At 29.4% G+C, this 22583-nt stretch overlaps 4 protein-coding genes across 4 annotated transcripts in view; 2 read left to right on the forward strand and 2 right to left on the reverse strand.

The window, feature by feature from the left end:
- The window catches only part of LOC105627545 (inositol hexakisphosphate and diphosphoinositol-pentakisphosphate kinase 2), a 17412-nt gene extending 16514 nt beyond the window's left edge, over positions 1–898 (reverse strand). Inside the window, exons 1-2 of the mRNA XM_012208827.1 lie at positions 866–898; positions 700–795 (exon numbers count right to left, since the gene is read on the reverse strand). Coding sequence (XP_012064217.1) covers positions 700–795; positions 866–898 — 129 coding nt within the window. The remainder of the gene's footprint in view (positions 1–699; positions 796–865) is intronic.
- A 4058-nt stretch (positions 899–4956) lies between these two features.
- On the reverse strand, positions 4957–7171 carry LOC105627546. The gene is made up of 5 exons (XM_012208828.1): positions 6951–7171; positions 5962–6119; positions 5708–5898; positions 5307–5580; positions 4957–5207 (listed from the first exon to the last, which is right to left on the reverse strand). The coding sequence occupies exons 1-5, from the start codon at positions 7169–7171 to the stop codon at positions 4957–4959; spliced, it is 1095 nt and encodes a 364-aa protein (XP_012064218.1).
- Positions 7172–10133: 2962 nt separating this feature from the next.
- Positions 10134–15209, forward strand: LOC105627547 (acyl-CoA-binding domain-containing protein 5). The gene is made up of 6 exons (XM_012208829.1): positions 10134–10194; positions 13290–13483; positions 13558–13720; positions 14353–14501; positions 14573–14923; positions 15066–15209. The coding sequence occupies exons 1-6, from the start codon at positions 10134–10136 to the stop codon at positions 15207–15209; spliced, it is 1062 nt and encodes a 353-aa protein (XP_012064219.1).
- Positions 15210–18102: 2893 nt separating this feature from the next.
- LOC105627548 (prostatic acid phosphatase) lies at positions 18103–21604 on the forward strand. The gene is made up of 7 exons (XM_012208830.1): positions 18103–18201; positions 18920–19018; positions 19724–20149; positions 20261–20384; positions 20860–21071; positions 21147–21315; positions 21468–21604. Exons 1-7 carry the CDS (start codon positions 18103–18105, stop codon positions 21602–21604), a joined length of 1266 nt encoding a protein of 421 aa, XP_012064220.1.
- The last annotated feature ends 979 nt before the right edge of the window (positions 21605–22583 follow it).

The following is a 22583-nucleotide window of genomic DNA, read 5'->3' on the forward strand; positions in this document are numbered from 1 at the left end:
GTGTGTGTGTGTGTGTGTGTGTGTGTGTGTGTGTGTGTGTGTGTGTGTGTGTGTGTGTGTGTGTGTGTGTAGATTTCTAACCTCCGACTGAATGTTATGCTGTTTTCTTATAGCTGCTTTATAGCTGGCACATTTGTCGTTTTTATAACATAAACACAAGATAAAAAGCTAGAAGTGCAACAACGTTGCTGTTTTACTAATTTCAAATCAATCCATTTCTTGAATAACAATCGATTGTTATTCAAGAGATATGTGGCTCTGTTCGCGTCATGTTGCTTCTCTACGTCTGTGATATCTCATCAGATAAAGACCAGATTCATACATACAATTAACTAGATGCAAGATCTAGAAAATTATTCGCATATAACGAAAATGAACATTCATTTTTTACATTTAAAAAACTTTATATATAAACTACTTTATATACAACTTTATAAATATTATAATATACTAACTATAATATACTGTGCTGTTAGGAAGCTAAAGGATAGATTTCAAACTGTGCTTTGTGCGATATTACAGATACTTGCAGTCATAGGCCTGTTTTTTATTCCCATACTAGACACTCGAATTTTTTTTTTGCTTTCATTAAATATCAAACATAATTTCATTTTAAGTTCCACCAGCGTACACTAGTTCAGTTATAGAAAACAGACCTCGTGTATTTCACCAACAGTAAAATAATTATCCCAAACTTACTCTTTTCGATGAACGATAGATTGAGGGAATACCAGATGACTGCACTGTATTTATATCTCCTATATAGAACATCGGTCTGCTTGCATTCCTAAGACCCTGTAAAAGAAAAAATCCCGTTATCAAGCGGAACAATTTGTAATTTGAGATGGTTATAAAGAGAATTTACTTGGTAACCATGTTCCAGTTCAGTGTAAGACATGACAGATCTGGTCTCATTGATAAAACAAATACCTGTTTCACGTGTTTATGTCAGATAACGTCCTGTGCACTGAAACTACCGTGTTAACTTATATCAATTATTATTATTGCACTAATTATCAATCTGTTAATATCATTTATAAATAGGTGCGAAATACTATTTGAGAGATGTGCGAATTAAGAAAAAAAAAGAACTGTCTTGTTCTTTTAATCTTATAGGCTCTTCCCTCTCACTTGAATTTTTAACGAGTGTCAGCGAGTGTTCTTCAATGTTTTTTTTTCCAGTGATAATTTACAATGACGTTTACAAGAACGTCCTTCCTCAGGTGTTCGTTAAGCGACGATGTGCGTCGCTCGATGCGTTGTTTTCCTAACGAGCTGTAACAGAAAGCAAATATTTGCGGGGAGTTAGAAATGGGTAACAATTTATATATCCATCGAGATAACGTTTGTAATACCCGGCTAATTACAAATAATAGCGTCGAGTATTTGCCTTACTCCGATTTAATCAACGCGTTGGTGAAGTGCGCGCCATGCAAAACGGCCGCATGAATTCGCCAGCAGATTTGCGCGGAAACGGAAGAAAAATCGAGCGATACTCAGCAGTACTTACCGTTTGTTACGAAAATGTGATTCGTGACGACGATATTCGCACGTGACTCGTAACGTGACACGATTGAGGATCGCGTCTGTCCGGCCGTTTGAACTTGCGTGTCTGTTGACGTCGCACAGATCTTGTCCCGGCATGTGTTCACGAGATCGAATCTCGAATTCTCAACAGTGGTTTCCCCTAGAAAGCGGGATCTCCTGCGCATGTGTCACTTCTACCCGACATACAAGAGGGAATTCGAGAGTTTGGAAAATGTTCTATCAGGAGTCTTATTTTCAAAAAAATATTGCCTATGAATGAAACTGAAATTTCAAGGGTAGTTTCCCATGGTAATTTTTCTTAGAATTTTTAATATAATTTTTCAGATTTTTTTCATAATTTTTGAATTTTGTAAATTTCTAAAAAATTTAGTGGATTTTTAAATGCAAATTGAAACACTTTTCAGAAATGTCGAGAAAATCTATGATTTTTCTAGAATCTTTTTTTATATATGAATTCTCTCTGAAATATATCTAAGATTTTAAAAATTTTTTATTCCATTTTGAAAAAATCTTATACAGTGTAAAAAAAGTTTGGAATATTTTTTTGGAGAGTATAAAATAAGAAATCTTAGAATATATTTCAGAATTCATATATATAAAAAATTTTAAGAAAAATTTTTATCAGGGATATTATGTATATTATATATTTTCATATACATGTAGCTTTATGAATATAGGTTTGCATACAGCTGAACTTTATGTATCTTTTTATCTTCTGTCAATAGGCCTGTTTTTTTTAGCTGAACTTTTGCACCAGTTTATCTTTTTTTCTTTTCTCTTCGGGAGGAAGATATATTAAATAAAAATATACTACTATTTTATAATATTTTATATTAAATAAAAAAAATATAGGCAGACATAGTGCAGTTGCAAATGATAAATATAAACTATTATAAACAATAATCATAAAATCTGAATGAATTTAGACAGAAATTTCGAATAGATAATGATAGAATTGCAATTTACTTGGGATGTTACGTCACTCCACATAAAAATAGCTGAGTCATAATTGATAGGTCTTGGATTCGATCTCTCATCCTACAAATTTTATAATTTAAAACAATCTTTGATTCTTCAGGATTAGGGTTGGACAATAAACAATGGTTGAATAGTGGATAGTTGCACTTGGTAACTCATTTCCGATTATAATTTCATAGTTAGTCAATTTTCAATGACTAATAATAAGTCAAATCAATTTTCAGGACTGTTTGAATAGATTTTTTTCCTTCACCAGCAGTTGTATAATTATTATTGTCAAACTCCTTGGACTGCATAAAAATCTTTATCAGATCTGGACATCTAAAAACAAAATTTCTTAATAATCATAGTATCGCACTTCTATAAATAAAGCTTTATTATCTTTTTATTTGTATAGAAATCCCCCTTATTGAGAGAGGTCAAGGCTGGACTTGAGCTATGGAATCATAGGATAAATTTACTTTATTTGCATATGTAGTACATAGTATTATATTGCATTTTTTTACAATTTGATGGTGGAAAAAAAATAAAATTATGTACATGCTAATAAAATTTCATAATACCAAAATTATTAAATATATAAAAAATATTTCATTCTATACAATAATCTATACATAATTCTACTTTAGGTAAATTATGAGCTTTTACAAGAACAAAGGGCTCTTAATTTAAAAAACAATATCAAGAATATACAGGGCACATAAGAGTCAAATATAACAAAAAATTTTGAAACATAAAAACTCAAACGAGAAGTATACATAATACTCTGTAATTAAGAATCATATATATATATATATATATATATATATATATATATACGATATTAATATATGATTTTAAATTATAATAAATATGTATATTATATACAAGGTTGAGTTAAACTAGTTAAAAATTAAAAAAACAAGTTAAAAAAGTTAATAACTTTTAATTTAGCTAATTTTAACTTAGTTAATTAATTTAATTAACTTAATTTACTTTATTTAACTTAGTTAATTTTAAATGCATTAAATTTTAATTTAATTAAGTTACTTTTAAACGTTAACTTTTTAACTTTTTTTTAAGTTAAAATTTTTTTTTTATCTCTTTTAAATATCTTAGAAAAATAATAAGACTAAGGGCATATATTCGTAATCTGTTTATATTTTAAAACCATCTTAAATAATTTCTTAAGATGCTAATACAGCCCTCTGATTGATTTATGCGGTTATGCCATAAGCCTTAATCCGAATCTACAATAGGTGTTTTAAACCTTAAATCATAAGAAATTGGCCAATTACAGTCAAATATTCTTCTCACATTCGATTGTAATTGGTCAATTTCTTATGGCTTAAGATTTATTAAATTATTTATTAAAAAATAATTACTGATCTTGTATCTTCTCTATGTGCTGGCTGTTTTTTTGAAGTTATATAATTATATCATTGTGTTATATACTTATATCACATATGAATAAAAGAATAAAAATTTAATTTACTTAATAAATTCTCTATTGTAGTTATTTAATCTCATTTTAAGAAAAAATTAGGACATTTTGATCTAAAAAATATTTATTTCCAAAATTAATTTTTTTTAAACTTAAGTTAATTCAATATTGACTTAACTTATGTTAAGTTAATTTTTCATTCCTTCAACTTTTAACTTAACTTTATTAATTTTGTAAAGCTATTAACTTTAATTTTATTCAGTTATTAAAAAAAAAGATTACTTACCCAACCCCTGATTATATATCATTTTATTAAATATATATATATATATATTTTTTTTTTTTTAATTAATTACAAAGTATTATATATACTTCTCGTTTTTTAAAATTTTTTAGTATATTTGACTCTTATATACTCTGTATACTCTCCATATTTTTTCATAAATTATGAGACAAGATTGTTGAATGTCTAAATGACATATATGTGTCCATAAATAAACTGTTTATTAAAATTTGTATTTTGTGATGTTGCAAATGATGCTTTCACATAAAACACGTTTTTTCGGAAATTTTACCCGAGTACAAGAAAAGAGTAAAAGTACATAATAACAGCATATCATGTTACAGCATACATTTCGTAACTTTTTGCTAAAATAAGATAAAATAAGACTACTTTCTTATTTTTCTGTCGAAGAAAAAGATCCAATACATTTTCCTTGCGCTTTGATTGCAATCACGACAATATATGTATGTCGTATGTGTATATATATATATATACATATATATATATATATATATATATATATCCATGATTATTCTGTAAAACCTTTTTCATAGCTATATTTATTTCTTGTGCCAATTTGATAATTACAATATAGAAAGAATTTTGTAACTGTCATTATTGCATACAAGTGCCTGTAAACATTTAGTCAAAATAGAAGTCAATTTTGTTATTTTAGCTATATTAAAATTATAATTAATATTTACCTTAGTAACAAAATAGATATTTATTCATAATGTTCATGAAACCTATCATCGTGACCCCAACCTTTGTTCCTTTCCCTCGGTGGAGTTGTCCTCAACGAATTTGATTTTGCATTAATATTAATTCCTTTTTTTGCTTTATCCAGTGCACCTGAACCGCGTATCGCTCTTGGACCGCTAGAATTTTTTGAATAATTGCCATGCTCAGGTATGTCATTTTTCATTTCTTCTCTTATAATTCGTGGATTATTCTCAATTTCCCGCAATTGATTATCTAGAACATCAAAAAATTGTCGATTTATGATAGTAGCAATAGTATTATCCACATAATATATGTATATATTTTAACAATTAATAATGTAAATCATGTTACCATTTTCAGTCTTTGTCGTTAAGATCACCTTTAATTCTTCATGAGAAAACGGAGGTTCAAAAGAGAGAGACTTGATATTTGAGAAATAAAAATGTTTCAACCGCGTGTCCTTAATTTCATAGTCATTATTGGCTAACTCTACGATTAATAATAATGCCGCATTGTTCTCGGGACTATGTAAATTTTCCTTTACCAGCAATTGCCTGATTGTCATTATTAAGCTCTCTAATCCACCTGGACACGCTGCATAAAGATCTTTACCAGCTCTAAGTATCTAAAAAAAACACGAGATTTCTTATTAACCACAATATCACGATTTTGTAAATAAATAATCTTCATTATTTGATTCTTATGCGTACATGTTATTTCGCATACATTCAATACCTTGTTTTTGTTTTTACCTGTATCATGATAAAATAAATATTATCCTTAGGATTGTCTTGCAGCAGATCTTCCAAATATTGAATTAACGGCTCAGCCAATATTTTCAATCTATTTCCATCGCTCAATTTCATGTGATAATAAACTTCTGCATGAAGTAAAACTTTATTGGCAAATGTTCTTTTATCCTCTACTCTATCTTTTTCTTTAGCTAAAAGTATACAATATAGTATAATATAAAATATAGAAGAGATTAAAAATCAAAAATACCAACATATATAATTATCCTGAAGGAAACGTAAGAAGCGGCTTCGTATAGTGTTTTTATTAGTATCTTCTAACCGAACAACCATGTTATCGCTGAATATCAAAGCTATTTTCGAGGTCAATGAGTGATATATAGCCTGCTTCCAAAGAGAATCGCATACATATCTAAAATTTATGACTTTGGGTTAGAATAATTGCCAAGTGATGAAAGAAAAAAAAGTTCAGCTGCAAAGAGAGTAGACCTAAAAAGTTTACATTTTTCTTTTACTCTTTTTTTCTCCAATGTCCAATCATAAAAGATATTCTTTTCAGCTGAACTTCTTGCATGATTCATCTTTTCTCTGATGCTTTCCATTTAGTGACACAAGTTGATACAAACATCTTTTTTTTTTATACTTTAGTGAATGATATAGGCTTCCTTTTTAGGAATCATCAAATGTCATTTTATTTCTGTTATTCATCCACGTTCAGTAAAATGTTTATATTGCAACTATTGGAAGTTTTCTTTGCTTGCTGAGACAGGATTATTCTTCTAATCTAAAAGTATAATTTAATCAGAATGAAGGAAACTTCCAACAATTGTAAAAACAGTTTATTGTAAACAGTTTATTAAACATAGCTAATGAATGTCAATGTTTGTGTTGACTACAGGTGTTTTCTGTTTGATGACACAAGTAAATACAAGTGCATTCTATCTTTGTAATTCACTGAATGTCAAGATGTTTATATCAATTTTATTACTAATTCTTATTTTTACCAATATAGATTAACTTTAATTTCGGTTCAACTTTTCTTATTCTAAAAATTATTCTTTTTCTAGTTGTAAGAATTAGAAAAGGATAAGTTAAACCAGGTTAATCTTGTTAAAAACGAATATAAATAGAAAGCACCTGTGTCTTCTAAAAGGAAAGCAGCCAATGACAGAATGACACTTGTATCAATTTGTGTCACTAAATGAAATGCATCTTCTGTTTCCCAAAAAAAAACTTGTAATACCTCAGACTGTCCTCGTTGATTGCAATGGTCAACAGGTCTACGATATCCTGGATCAGCTTCGGCGAGACGCTCTCACACTCATCATACGAAACTATCTTATCTATTATGTCCTTCAGGACTTTGTTGTTGCTGGATGCGCTTCCTCCTGGTCTACGTAATCCCTGATCCTTGTCTTGGCTCTGATGATTGGACCATCCACGACCGCGACCAAACGAAGTCATCCTCAGACTTAACAACTAAGCCTATTTGACACAAAAGATATATGCCAATATATTTCCAGTGACTGAAAAGTAACATAATTTAATAACTTTATTGAGAAATACAGACATGCAGGATATAATCCGATTCAACCACTTGCTTCTCTTCTAGATTTTAAAGTTGTATATAATGCGATCAGCAAACCATACAAGTCCGTTTTTTGGTGTTGCACGATGTACTATTTGCGCTTTCTGCACTTGCGGAGAATGCAGTGATCTGTTCGTTTTTTCTTTTCATGCATTGTTTATTTTTTCTCTTTTTTTCTCTAGTATGAAAAGAAAGAGGAAAATGCAAATTTAGTCATCGACAAAATGATATATCATCGCTGGTTTAGCTAAAAAGAACATACTTCCTGTTTAATGGTATAGACGTTGTCAGAGAAGTAAAAAAAGACAATAAAATTTAAAAGGAAGATTAGTAAATTTTTAGGCTTTTCGCTTTCTTCGCAGCTGAATATTTTTTATCCTTTATCTTTCATTTCTTTTTATTTAATATTATATTTGAAGTAGACATCGTGGTGATAAAGTGTAGAAAGTGTAGACGGAACAAATGCGTCTTTCGCGAATTATCGCGCCGTCTGGCAATTGCCGCCAGCAACGTCGTGTTTAAATTTCTCCAATTTCGTCTGTTACGGATAAAGATGATACGTCATGCAATCCGGAACTGTTTAGACGCCGATTAATTCCTGGACAACGAAGGAAGAGAAATAGCGAAGAAGTTGACAAATTTGGTTAGCATTTAACTTCTTCAAACATATTGGAGTTATTATAAATTGCACCGTACAGAGTATTTATATTAGATTTCTTCATCTATAGATTGCGAATCGATCGAAGCTCGTTATGCTTCGCAATTACGCTCGCTCCAGTGAATTCGCGTGCGACAGTTGAAGTCTTGAAAAGTCGAGACGGAATTGCGGAATCATTGCCTGTTTCTTCGACCAGCGTAGCGTATCATCGTGAGTCTGACAGTTCGACAGGCATAGAAGCGATAATTGTGCAATTTTATATTCCTAATTATAGTATGCAATATCTACACGATAACAAATTGAGATATGAAATAAATTAAACGCTAGAAATCTGTCAATCTATTCCGAATAATAATAATTATGTAATTTTATTTGTTAAGGATTATTTTTCAGGTAACAATAAGTTAAGGTAAAATTAGATAAATGAGAAGAAATAATGTAATGGCATTCCGATAAAGATGTTACAATTAATAATTTTATTAAAGGTTATGTCTAATTTTAAACATGTTTGTTTGCTAAAACAGAATATATTAGCTAAATGAAAATTTATTAATGTCTACGCTAAAAAAAGCTGATGTGACAATTAATAATTATTTAATTTTATTTTTAAAGATTATTGCTAATTTATGTATGTATGCTATATATTTATACAATGTTTATTATGATAAACTAAAATAGAATACAACTAAATAAACAGAGGATGTTAATGTTTATTTTGAGAAAATTGTAACAATTAATGATTATTTAAATTGTATTTATTACCGATTAGCTCTAATTTATCGAATGTTTGTGATAAACAAAAAAAGAATATCAGTTAGATGAAAAGATATTAATATCTACTCTGAGAAAGTGTGATAATTAATAATTTAATTATTTAATTTTATTTGTTAAAGATTATTTTTAGTTAATATTTGTTTATGGTAAGTTAAAATAGAACTACAGTTAAATGAGAAGATGTTGTTTATTCTGACAAAACTGTAACAATTAATATAATTATATATTTTTATTTGTTGAGAATTATTTCTAGTTTATACAGCCTACTTACTTTACTTGCCTACAATAAGCTATAAAACAGAAAACCAGATAAATAAGAAGATATTAATGTCCATGCCAATAAAACTGTAATAATTATTAAGCTCACCAATAATTATTAATTTTATTTCTTAAGGATTATTTCTAGTTTAGACAATGTTAATTTGCAGTAAATTAACTAACTAAATGAGAAGATGTTAATGTCTACTCTGAGAAAATAGCGACATTTAATGATTATTTAATTTTATTTGTTAAAGATTGTTTCTAAACAATTGAAAGAATTATTGGAAATTAATTTGCATTAATAATCTATGTAGTGTTTATAAATTAAAACAGAGACTAGCTAAATGAGAAAGTTGTAACAATTAATATAATTATGTAATTTTATTTATAGATGTCTTCCATCAATTAACCTTGAAGAAAGCTACCCTATTAGTTCTGATTATCATACTTTAAGACAAGGAAAATATGCATGATGAATTATAATAAATCAAAGAAAGCTGTAGAATTTTAAAAAGGCTGCCTCCTCTGCTTTCTAAAGTTGAATAGCAGATTACTGTGATTATTCCTAAAGAAATAAAAGGAAAATTTGTATCTACTTGATAAGGTAAGACACAGAGTTAGAGATCAATATCAAGTAATTAATCGAGAGGATTGTTGAAATTTTGTATTAATAATTTATAGTTGCTAGAGATTTCCTGGACAACTCGGGCTCGCGCATGCCCACGAATGTTATCCCGGACGACCGCCAATCGTCAAACGGTACGGTAATCCACAGCAATAATCTGTTAGTCATCAGTACAGCCAGTCATTGCGACCATCGCGTGATCCACCCGGATGATCAACAGACGTCAACGGCAGTCGGCTCAGCAGTCGCTCGTGGTTTGCATCGTGTCCAGGCCACTCCGCTGCTTCTCGACGGAGAACGAATCTCGTAGTGACAGTAGTCGCCAGTCGTCGGCCAGGTACGCTACGCTCGTGCTGTGGCGATCGGTTTCGGAGTGTTTTTCCTCCCGTTCCTTTTTATTGCCAGAAGGTATATCACAACCGACGTAGCTGAAGAAGCCACTTCGCGTCCCAAAAAAGGGATAGGATATAAGAGGGAAAGAGAGATAAGATAAAAGGACACCGCTGCTTGTCCAGGAAATATGACGACGGAAGAGAAGTTCAACGCCGCCGTGAACGTGATTAGGAGTTTGCCGAAAAACGGTATGATAATCTTACACCCACGTTATCGTCACATTAGCGAATCTTGGAGTGTCTCGAAAGCGCGGATGCATATCTCGAAAGTGAATTTTTCCTTTGCATACACTCCGAAACATTTTACCTCTTACACACTCGCATCCGCTGTTGCATTCGCCTGAGAACGCGGGAGATATCACAGTATCGCTTTTTGCTTTCCACGCTTGTTGATTTCTTTCCCTTTCTCGCCTCTCTTCCTTCGTATAACTTTACTGCGTGCTGGCTAAAGTCCACGTCGCCGTCGATATTTATCTTCCTGATGCGAAAACGGCTCATTTATTCACAATTATGAAAAACCGATAATACATAATTATAATAGTTTTTTTCCACGTATTTAAAAGCGTCAAAAAGTCAACTGCAAGATTATTATGTATATACATATATATATTTTTAATATATATATATATATTTTTTTTTTATATATTTCCTGGATATTTTATATAAATTTCTTTAAACTGAAAACATTCGAACAATGACAATAAAAATCACACATGGGTCTTTAAATTTCTAGCCTTTTTCATTATCAGATGATTTTATATATGGAAAAAAATACGAAGCTTTTACATGCATCGTCGTTACGCGCTACCATGCGGAGAAATTGGTAAGATCTAATGATGTCCGAGGAAAGTGAATGTTCTTAAGTCAATTTCTTATTCGCGGTGTCAAGATATTAGGACAAAAAATTTCATTTTCCGAATGCTCATGCACTGTACGGAAGAAGCCTCCATGTCCGTTGTATTGTCTGTTCAATTGGACGACATACATTTTGATAGTCTCTGTGTTGTGACGCGAATGACCTTCACACTTAATAATTATGTCAAAAAAAGAGATAAGCTTATTGATTTGCATTTTCTTATTACTTATTCAATTCTTTTGAAGAAAAAAACGATAATTTATTCTCAAACAAATTAAATAATAAGCGATGAAATCTTGTTTACAGAAATATGACTATTTTTTTAAAAGCTTGTTTTTTAAATCAAGATGCTTATCATTTTCATTATTAATATTGATTTTGTATCATATTTACATAATTTGTATCATGTATACATAATGTACATAATATATATCCTTATATATATTGTATTGTATTTTTTTTACTATTTAGCCTTGATGTTAGATATTGTACGTTCAAGTATATTATACTTTCCAGTCACTTCATATAGCTAAGTGACTGTATTATTCCCCACAGTCCCCACTTTACTTTCTAACAGTGTAAGACACGCTTAGTGGTTAAAACTAGAATGTTCCTCTTCACTGATCATAAAAAAAATAACTTGTATTGCACCAGCAGTTATGAAATTTTGTTAATAAGAGCTTATTAGTTAACGCTAATTATTTATTTCCAGGTCACTAGCAATATATAAAATATAAAGTTAAAACTTGTTATTATACATAATTTCTTGGTAAATCCATCTCTGTATTCTTGTACTATGAACTTGCTTATTGACAAAAATATAGGCATAACACCGTTGCAGTGCAACGGTGAAGTACATCATGCATAATACAAAAATTACTTGATATAAATATATTCTTGATATAAATATATTCATTCGAACTTGATAAATATATTCATTCGAATTTTAATAAAGATACCTTAATGAGACATTAAAGTATCTTAATAATAAAACTAAGATAATAAGCTTTCAATAATTGCTATCACAGTTATTTTCTATTAACATTAATTTTGAAGATCATGAATTCCATTAGAAATACAATTAGAATGTTTTCATTATGTCTAATATTTATTACTATCGAATAAAACTTACGTACTTTGAAGTAAATATATATGCATATATATATTTTTTTTATATGAAGAATTAAATTTTTGTATTTCAATAATTGCGCAGTGCTTTATTATTTATTTAATTATTTCAATATTGAAAGCTTTTACAATTAATTTATTATTACTTAGTATATCAATATATCCTATTATATTTAATATAAAGTCTTTTAAAACTATGTAAAAGCTATGTAAAAACAGTAAAACTTTGTTTAACTAAATATATCATAAAGGAGAAAATAGTTCTAATAACCAAATATACTAAACTTGAATATATCAAGCTTTTATTTTTCGAATTATGGATCCATAGTTCAGATAATTAAGAGTTTAGTTATAAGTCTGTTCTTTTCAGCCAAACTTTTTCACGGATCATCTTCTTTTTCTTTTCACATTAGAGAGAAAAACTAAAAGGACATTAGGAAAAATCTTATGAGTTCGTATATTTAGAACTGAGCATAAATTTGTTTCTACAAATACAATGCAAATGAACGGAATTTTACTGTATATTATTTATATCATGTGATGATGCATAAATTATCATATCATCTATTTCATGTCTATATACAAGAGAATACTCTTGACTTTTTGGTTAAGAAGTCAAGGAGATTGAAATAAAATTATCATCATTATATCTCCATTTAAGATACAATGATGATACAATGATTTTATTTCTATCTTCATTTAATTCTTGATTAATCAGAAAAAACATTTCAATTTTAACTAAGTAATAAATGAAAAAACGGACAATAAAGAGACGGACATTAAATTCGCAATAATTGGAGCGATTATATCAATGTATATTTTTCAGTACTACATATATAACAAATATCAAATGTTTCGGCTTAATTCAAGCCATTTTTAGCAGTCTAGTATAATAAAATCTCTTGACTGCTGAGATACTAGATTGCTGAAGAGGCTTGAATTAAGTCAAAACGTTCGGTATTTGTTATATATATGTAGTACTGAAAAATATATGTTGATATAGTCGCTTCAATTTACTGCGAATCTAGACTCTTAATTGCCCATTTATTGTTTAGTTTTTATCTCAAGAGCCCAACTTTAATAAAATTATATATTTATATAAAATATTTATATAATATATTTATATAATATATTTATATAAAATTATATATATTTATTTAAATTATTCTTATTTAAATTTTAATTAAAATTATCTGTTCTTACAATACATATTTACATATTGTGATATGTTAAAATTTAATTTTGGAAGAATAACAAATCAATGATAAATATTTTGTAATTATAATATACAACGTTTCAGGAGCATATCAACCCAGCCATGAGATTATGCTGCGTTTTTATTCATATTACAAACAAGCGACTGAAGGACCCTGTCAACAATCTAAACCTGCCTTCTGGGAGGTAGTAAAGAAAGCAAAATGGGATGCATGGACACGTCTTGGCAATATGAGCCGTACAGAAGCCATGAATAATTATGTGGAAGAATTGAAGAAAGTAAATACAGATTTTGTAGATTAAAAGCTCATGCAAAATGAATGCATTAAACGAGAATCGTCATTATATTGCAGATTGTCGAGACGATGTCTTACACAGATAATGTGGCAACGTTTCTCGGCAGTTTGGATTCTTTTTATGAAAGCGTACCAGCTGAGGATTTGGAATTACTCGTGGGACCAGTACTGGAACGTATACGCTCCCAACCGGGATCACCATTGTCTGGTTCACCATTAGGTACATTTCTTTTTAACTTTTAGAAATACTTACATTTTATATAAAATAATAATAATAAATAATAATTTTTGCAAATCATAAAAATACTCGAGATGTAAACAGATTTTTATGAAAGTAAGTTATAAAGATATTTTATAATAGTAGTAATACCGGTATTTTCGAAAAATACTATACTGGTATTATATCATACTAGTGTTTTCGAAAAATTATATCGGTATTATGTCATACCAGTATTTTCGAAAAATTATACCAGTATTATGTCATACCGGACGTCATTACCGGTTTATACTAATTAGAATTTTAATTTGATTATTACATAATATCGAAATATACTGGTATACTATTTTTATATCGTTTTAATCGCTAACATATATTTTGAATCGGATACCAAGAAATAAGCTAAAGTATTTTTCATTTATATAAACATTTTTATCAAACAATTAAATTGAGAGTATTAAAGATATCATATCGAAAGATACAGATTTATTAGGTAACTTAAAGAAGCGAATTTTTATCAGAGTTATAAATGTTATGGTATATTATAATGTGATAACAGTATGTTCCAAGTTCTTTAAGTATATATTGAAAAATATTTTCTTCTTTTGCATAAAGCTATTTTCTTATTTTACTAGTGTCGAGAGAAACATCACCTCACAGAGTAATAAATGCTTCTCGGCACATAACGAGTAGTTTGGAAACCAGTCCGACTAGCAGCCGCACTGCGAGCCCCCTGCCACAGGACACTGATGGCGAAGAAGAGGAATTTATAGATACTGTTGAAGTATGACATTAACATTACGTTTCAGATTACTTCAATTATTCTGTTTTATGAATAATTCAATTTTATTGCAGTCAGCGCCGGAGAGAGCGCAAAAAGATGCACTTAAGTCCACTATTGCTTCTCAAAAGGTACAAACCATGGCAAAGAACGGAATTGATCATTCAAGTACAGAAAATATTATAAAAGAGAACATTGAATTAACTAATGGATATAGCAACACTAACGGTTACGCAGAGACGATATCGGAGAACCATAGAGAAAGAAGTAGACAGAGAACGAAGAAAGATGATAATAAAGCTAATGCAGAATTCCTGAATCAAATCGCGACAACTATGCAACATCTACAGAGAGATCTAGATCGCATAACGGCCAGAGTACGAGGTTTAGAAGGGCAAGCCTTACAAGCGCTGGCGCCTTCGCCAGTACGCAACATAACTATTATTTAGCTATATCTAATTTTAACAGAAAAAATAATACCTTTGATCTCTTTGAAATAACAAAATGAGAAATAATATTTCTTGTTTTTATTTTATCTATCACGCTGATCAACCTTCTTTTTTTTAGGAGCACACTGTTAGACGAAAATATCTGAAATGGTGGCCGTTGCAAGAATGCCCGCCGCGTTTGTTTGTCTTACTAATTTTATGGCCATTTGTTGCTCACTTACTGATCAACTTTATGCAGCGTTATCGCCAACGAAGACTGTGATGTCACGATTATCATTCCAGCTGAGCACACATTTCCCAATGTTTGGGTTATTAATATTGCGTTATAGTATACGTGCACACAGATTTTTTTTGTTTAGTTTTATATTCTTTATAGAGACAAAGCTATCCTAATGCAATCTACGATTACATTAGTAAACGTGAATTGTGATAAAAATGACTAGATCAATCTCTGTATATTTTTGCATATGCGGCCTGTTTCGGAAGTTGCACTTTCTCTCGCCTGTAAAGTCACTGAATAATGGTCGATTGATCACGGCGAAAGTTCGATTGAAAGACACTTCTGTAGACACTTATGTTAAGTAATAGATATGGTTTAATATATTGTTTTTTTTTACACATTTTTATAAAACGATACAAATATTATCCTAAAACACATATAAAAAGATGTACAACTTGTGTTCTTTTTTATACATTCATGTTGTATTGTTTTATAATGAAGTGTCTATGATATTTTTATGTATACTACGTAGATGTACAATGTTTTACCGCATATTTAAAAATATGCGAAATAATGCATGAATATATGAGTTATTTTATTCCTTGTGTTTATATTTTAGAAGGAAGTTCGTGACTTCCGGAACAATCTGTATAAAAATTATAAATCTATATTAATGTTTTCTAAGGTGGATTGTATGTAATATATTTAGTTCTTTAGTCATATAGATTGTAATATATTCATACAGAGAAAGTAAATTTGTACATGCAAACGTGTACAATAGTCAGGTTGCGTTTTATGTGTAAATTATGTGGGTTTTTAAAGAAAAAAAAAAATTTTTTTTTGAAGTGTATTACTATCGACATTGCGACAATGATAAATATTAATTATTATTAATACGGATTATAATTCTAGTTTCAAAGGAATATTTATACCGAATGAATGCGAAATTTTATGTACATATGTGCAACGTGAAAATATAAATTTTTAATTAAGCTAAAGTTTGTAGCAAAATATTTTACAACTAGATTCGTCTGCCATTGTTGATACAGTGAGAGTGTCGGTTCCCTTTTAACAACCACATTTTTTCCATGGAGGGGAGAAAGTAGAAAAGGCACAAAGTAGAAAGTGTAGCTAAAGTGCTATTCCTCTTTATGAATAGCAAGTCATGCAGACGTATACACAAAGTGAATCAGCAGAATACTTTCTTAGATCAAAGTTGCAAGAAAATAAACAATATAAAACTTGAGTAACTTTTCACAAAGAACTAATGTATTAAGCATTATGTCTTCGCTTTCTCTAATTTTTTCCTATTAACGTAAGATTAATGATATTTCTTTATAATAAAGTATATATTTCTGTATTTTTCGCATATTTTTTGCTGATGTCAAAATGAATTCAATCGTCCTGAAGTAATTTTGAAAAGTTGTGATCCGACAAGGACATACCTTTAAATTTCCCAAGTTTAAATAACTTTTAAAAGCTTTGTAATTTTATTTGAGAATTTGAAGATGTCTCCTTGTTGAATCTTAAGTTTTCAAATCTGAAATTATTTTAGAATGATATACGATCGAATTCATTTTGATATCAGTAAGAAATATATGAAGAACGCAAAAATATGTAACTTTATCGAAAGAAAAATCAGTTTCACAATTCGCGGTTCAACTCTGATCGGTTCAACCAGATTCAACTTATTTCTTATCTTTTTTCAATTCTAAAATTGGAAAGAGATAAGAAATAGTTGACTCGATTAAATAAAAAGTAATCACGAATTATGAAACTGAATTTAAGCTTACGTTGTGTTACTTGTATTAATATATACAGTTTTTTTATTAGAATTATATCATTTATATCAATATACATTAGAATATAAAAAATGTTCGAAAAAATTAGGATTTAATGAGAAGATATTTTCAAATTCTCCTATATCCATTTCCACCAATATAGATTAACCTCGGTTCAATTTTTATTCTTCGTCTTTTTCTAGTTCTAAAGTTGAACCGAGATTAAAGAATTAATTGGTGGAAACGGGCATTATTCAAATACTTGTTTCTTTACTAAAGCTATATATTCCTAGATAACATATTTGTGTTGCATAAGATATTTAAAAGACATCTTTTAGATAGCTTATGTAACATGCATGTTATCTAGATTATTTACATTCTGACGCTGTCATGTCTCTCAAAGGAGTCATCTCAGATTTATAGATTTTTTTCCTTCAAATTTAGAAGAGGAAGTCTGCAAGTTTTATGTTCGTTTTGAATAATTATTGATGATTCATTCACGCTATATATGCGTCCAATGTCAAATACCAAGAGAACCGTGAGATACTTCATGAAGATCGGAATGCAACTCGCATTCCCCAAGAACCTGCTGTGCAACTTGCTGCATGGCTTGTTTACAATGTTTACATAATGGGACTCCCCTACATTTCTTTATTTTAGAACAACTATTTCCTTATCAACTCCACTTTTTTGTCTCTATTTCTTTTCCCGTTGCACTTGACCACGTGACCGTGCACAACGGAGAAAGTGAAGGGGTGACAAAGAGGGAGAGACGCCACGTAATTCTACTACCCACAGGCCGTAGAATATAAAGGAAAGAGGGTGAATGGGGGGGAGGAGGAGGGAGAGGACATTAGAGCGGAGAGGAAGCAAAAGCAAAATGGTAGGAGAAGATCTCAGGTGGGGAACAACCCGACAGTCCCGGCAATGGGATCCTTTTGTGTCCGAATGTGTGTGAAGTTGTGCGCACATTGTGGCCATATGTGTGTACACACGGTTGTGAGGTATCTTCACCACGAAAATGTGTTCGCGATGTTCGAACATTCGTAGATTTTAGCTGATCACGCTCCGACTTATCCGCACGTCACGTGCGGTCGACACGTGCGATCGCCGTTCGCTCGCGAAGTCACGTCGAACCAAAGTCTCCACGCGGCATGGACACCGGAATGTTGCTTCTCGTGCTCACGAGCGTCCTCACCAGCTGCTCCGGCGCCGGCGATCTCGACCTGGGCACAATTGTCTTTGCGAACGTCGTAAGTGAATTTAAATTACGCTTTTTCACCTTTTTGTTTGGCATTAATGCTGCTGTTGTCTGGTACAAGTTTAGAGCTTGTTCTTATTGTTTTCTTTTAATTTAATTTGACATGTTATATAATCAGTTTCGATTTAAGATTGTGTTTCGAGACTGACAAATAACATTAGTATACAATCCACTTTGGATAAATTAAAAATTATAAAATTTACAAAAATATTATTAGGCATCAAGATTTATTTTGATTGAACATTAGCTCATTATGTTGAATATTTGTCGATCGATTTTTATTTAATATTGTATCTTTTTATTGTTTTATATCAAGTTTCATCCTTATTCAAGTTTATTCTTATTATGCAATTTTATATCAAATTTATTCTTATTATGCAATATTGTTTTCTGTCGTAGAACTCAATATTTTTATTATTTCAATATGTATTAATTATAGGCCTTCCAAAAAGCGACTCAATACAACACAGATTATCTCATTCTCGTTTAATATTGACGAACAAGGATAATTGATGCACTGTGTCACACCATGTTATATGTACCTTATTGGAAGACACTCTATATGTCTTGAGTTTTTACGTCACTTGTAAAATATGCAAAATTTTAACATTTTTATTTTTACCTTAATTTTTATTTTTATTTTTATTTTTACCGCCTGGTGACTCATAAACTTATTGCGAAAACATAATGGAGCTCGTTTTTATTTACAGTTGTACAGACATGGAGATAGAACTCCCATTACGCCTTACATGAACGATCCTTATAAGAATGAATCGTTGTGGCCGGTTCCATTTGGACAATTAACAAATGTGAGATAATTACAATACATCATATAACATGGTTCAATAATAAAAATTAAAAATAAGTGTTTTAGAAAGGCTATAAACCAAAAAACAATGTAAATGTGTAAATAAAAGAAACAAATATAATTATCATGATCTAAAGCAAATAATAAATAACAGACGTCGTTTCGACTTAAATTAAACGGATCAACTAATAAGATAATACAAAAAAACAAATAACCATCTGTAAAATCGCATCCTTTCATTATGAATCCTGCAACAATATAGCGTATATGTTAGATGTTAAAATAATAAAAGTCCTTATTGATGTCAAAATAACATAATTAACAAATGTAAACATAAATAATTATATGCATGGAGAATATGTTTTTAATTCAACATAATAGATATTGTTCCTGGTCTTATTGTTATCTTATCTTATCATACATAAATATATCTAAATCATTTGAAATGCAATACTGTGGACTTTGTCAAATGGCCAGTCTAGCGTTCTATATAAAGAAAGCGAAGAAAATATAATAGATTATACAATGAATCAAGTTTTAAATAGATTTAGGCATATAGCAGACATGAGAAAAAAATTTCACTAATATAAAAATATTAGGATATATTAAACTATTTTATTAATTTTAAGAATTACTTTTCTTACTGTATATTGATTTCTAAAAGCTTGCGCATTAACTTTATTAATATTTAACTTGGAACATGTAGATTGGGAAATACCAACACCTACTTCTCGGACGCTGGCTAAGGAAACGATATTCTGGTTTTTTAAGCGATATTTACACGCCATATGACATTTACATTCAAAGTACGGATGTAGATCGTACCCTGATGTCAGCCGAGGTGAATCTCGCAGGTCTTTATCCGCCGGTGAAGAATGAAATATGGGATAATAACATCTACTGGATACCGATCCCTGTGCATACCATACCGGCACAGGAAGACTATGTGCTGAAGGCGAGCAAGTATTGCCCGCGATACAAATACGAGCTGGAAAAACTCTTAACATCGCCGGAAATGGAAAATATTAAAAAAGCAAACGCAAAGCTTTTTGCTTACTTAACTGAACACAGCGGGGAAAATATAAATTCAATTAGAGCAGTTGAACATCTATATGATAATTTATATATTGAGGTACATTGAGATGTTCTACGTTATCAATTATGTATACTATTATCATAACTTGCTCATTTGCTCATTTGCTCATTTACATATAATGATAAAATTGCTTTGATTTATTTACAGACATTGTACAACAAAACTCTACCGCAGTGGACAAAATCGGTGTTTCCAGAGGAGTTGAAACCTCTCGCTATACTTAGTTTCATGATTGAGGCTTATAATAAAATACTTCAAAGATTAAAAGCAGGTATGATCAGTGTATTTATCATTTATTAATAATGTATATATATTTGTATATATTTGTATTTACATATTTTATTATGTTAACATTTTTTATGTGGAATATTTTTGATATTTTAAAACATTAATATTTTTTACGCTTTCAAAGATATTTCTTAAATCTTCTCCATTATATACTCATTTATATTATAATATATTTATATTATAATATATGTAGTTATATTATAGTATATATAGTATATGTATTTATCATTTATTAATAATGTATATATATTTGTATATATTTGTATTTACATATTTTATTATGTTAACATTTTTTATGTGGAATATTTTTGATATTTTAAAACATTAATATTTTTTACGCTTTCAAAGATATTTCTTAAATCTTCTCCATTATATAGTCACTTATATTATATATATAATATAATATATTTATATTATAGTATAGATTTATAGTAGACATTTAATTTTAAAAACGTTAGGTCCACTACTTGGAGAAATGATAGATCACATGGTCAAGAAAGCACAACATATCTTACAACCTGATAGAAAGATATGGATATACAGTGCTCATGATGAGACTATAGGAAATTTACTTATGACTTTGAACGTATTTGATCCTCATCCTCCACCTTACGCTGCTGTGGTTCTTATCGAATTAAGGACGAACTTAAAAAATCAGTATTTTGTAACAGTAAGAATTTTATTTAATTCATATGCGAAATATTTCATTAAATTTTTTAAATATTTATCTTTTCTTTATCATTAGGTTTCTTATAAAAATACGACGGAGGAACCAATTCTTATGACATTACCGGGCTGCGATACGTTATGCCCTTTAAATGAATTTATTAATTTGACAAAGAATGTTGTACCTGAGGATTGGGAAAGAGAATGTCAAATAAATCGAAATGAGATAAGTTCTAGCGATGTCATCGGTAATTACTGGATTTAACATATTGCATTAAATATTTACAATTTTTTTGACATTGTGCATTTACATGTATATGCAACATTATTTAATAATTTTGCATGTAATTGTTTAGATTGCTCATCTCAAGTTTTAATTAGCATTTTTTATATGTTTCAGCAATTCTGACATCATCCATATTAATGCTAGTTTTATTGGTCCTAATAATAATCGGCTTTATATATTGGCGACATAAAAAAGAACATAGACAGTATTATTTTCGCTTAGCATATAATGGTTATAATGATGCCATATAACGGGTATTTGAAAAATAATTCATATGGTGAAAATTGATATGGTATTAAAGAGTACAGGTTAATCATTTGTTATTAATGCCATAATAAAATTAAGTGTATTTTTTACAATTTTTAAATTTTGAACAAACTTCTATGTATATATATATATATATATATTTGCTTAAATTGTAAATAATTTTTATCTATATATTTTAAAGGAGCTCTTTTATAATGAATGACATGATTTGTTGATTAATCCTCTTTCACTTATCGTGAGGATACTTTTACTGTTTTAAATAGGAACTGTATTTCCTTGTCAATCGTTATATATATATATATATATATATATATATATACAATCACATCATCAATATTATGATATACTATTATTATTCTATATTAGGCATAATATTTCAAATTAGATCATTTTCAAGAAAAGATTTTGAAAAGATATATTTTTATCTATGTAGAAATCACAGCATTCCTTCGGAAATTTTGGTTTGCTCATTCTTAGATAATAAATTTATTTGAAATTGAGCAAGATCAAAGTCCGACCATCGTGATAATAACAATTTATATTTAATACGTCACTATTTTAAGAAACAATAAATTCAAATAGACAAATCAATATCGACAAATTTTATAAAATTATTTTATTTTATGAGACACAAACTACCAAACACAAGTAATCAGGTACTTTTATAAAACATACGTATATATATTGCTATTTATAATAACGCCTTAAATTATCAAACTTGAAAATGCATATATATATATCTTGTATAATAAATGTTCAATGTAATTAATCCGGCAAATTTTGCAACAAACATTTTTATAAAAAACAAAAACTTTTACTTCATAGAATAGCTACAATTAAACTACTGTTACAATTGTTTGTTATATGTGATATTGCAGTGATTGTCTAGTCATGATGTATCGAAGTTGAACTTTTTGTGAGCTTCATACAATATGACATAATAATTTTTAAAAGAGAAATACA

This window comes from Atta cephalotes, assembly GCF_000143395.1.
Source record: "Atta cephalotes unplaced genomic scaffold scaffold00009, whole genome shotgun sequence".
NCBI lineage: Eukaryota > Metazoa > Arthropoda > Insecta > Hymenoptera > Formicidae > Atta > Atta cephalotes.

Coding starts and splice junctions, on each gene's coding strand:
- LOC105627547 (XM_012208829.1), top strand. CDS start 10,134: ATGACGACGGAAGAGAAGTTCAACGCCGCCGTGAACGTGATTAGGAGT. Junction 14,502..14,572: donor AATTTATAGATACTGTTGAA/GTATGACATTAA, acceptor ATTTTATTGCAG/TCAGCGCCGGAGAGAGCGCA. Junction 14,924..15,065: donor AAGCGCTGGCGCCTTCGCCA/GTACGCAACATA, acceptor TCTTTTTTTTAG/GAGCACACTGTTAGACGAAA.
- LOC105627548 (XM_012208830.1), top strand. CDS start 18,103: ATGGACACCGGAATGTTGCTTCTCGTGCTCACGAGCGTCCTCACCAGC. Junction 18,202..18,919: donor CAATTGTCTTTGCGAACGTC/GTAAGTGAATTT, acceptor TTTTATTTACAG/TTGTACAGACATGGAGATAG. Junction 21,072..21,146: donor AAAATCAGTATTTTGTAACA/GTAAGAATTTTA, acceptor CTTTATCATTAG/GTTTCTTATAAAAATACGAC.
- LOC105627546 (XM_012208828.1), bottom strand. CDS start 7,171: ATGACTTCGTTTGGTCGCGGTCGTGGATGGTCCAATCATCAGAGCCAA. Junction 5,899..5,961: donor CCTTCAGGATAATTATATAT/GTTGGTATTTTT, acceptor GTATACTTTTAG/CTAAAGAAAAAGATAGAGTA. Junction 5,208..5,306: donor AACGACAAAGACTGAAAATG/GTAACATGATTT, acceptor TTGATGTTCTAG/ATAATCAATTGCGGGAAATT.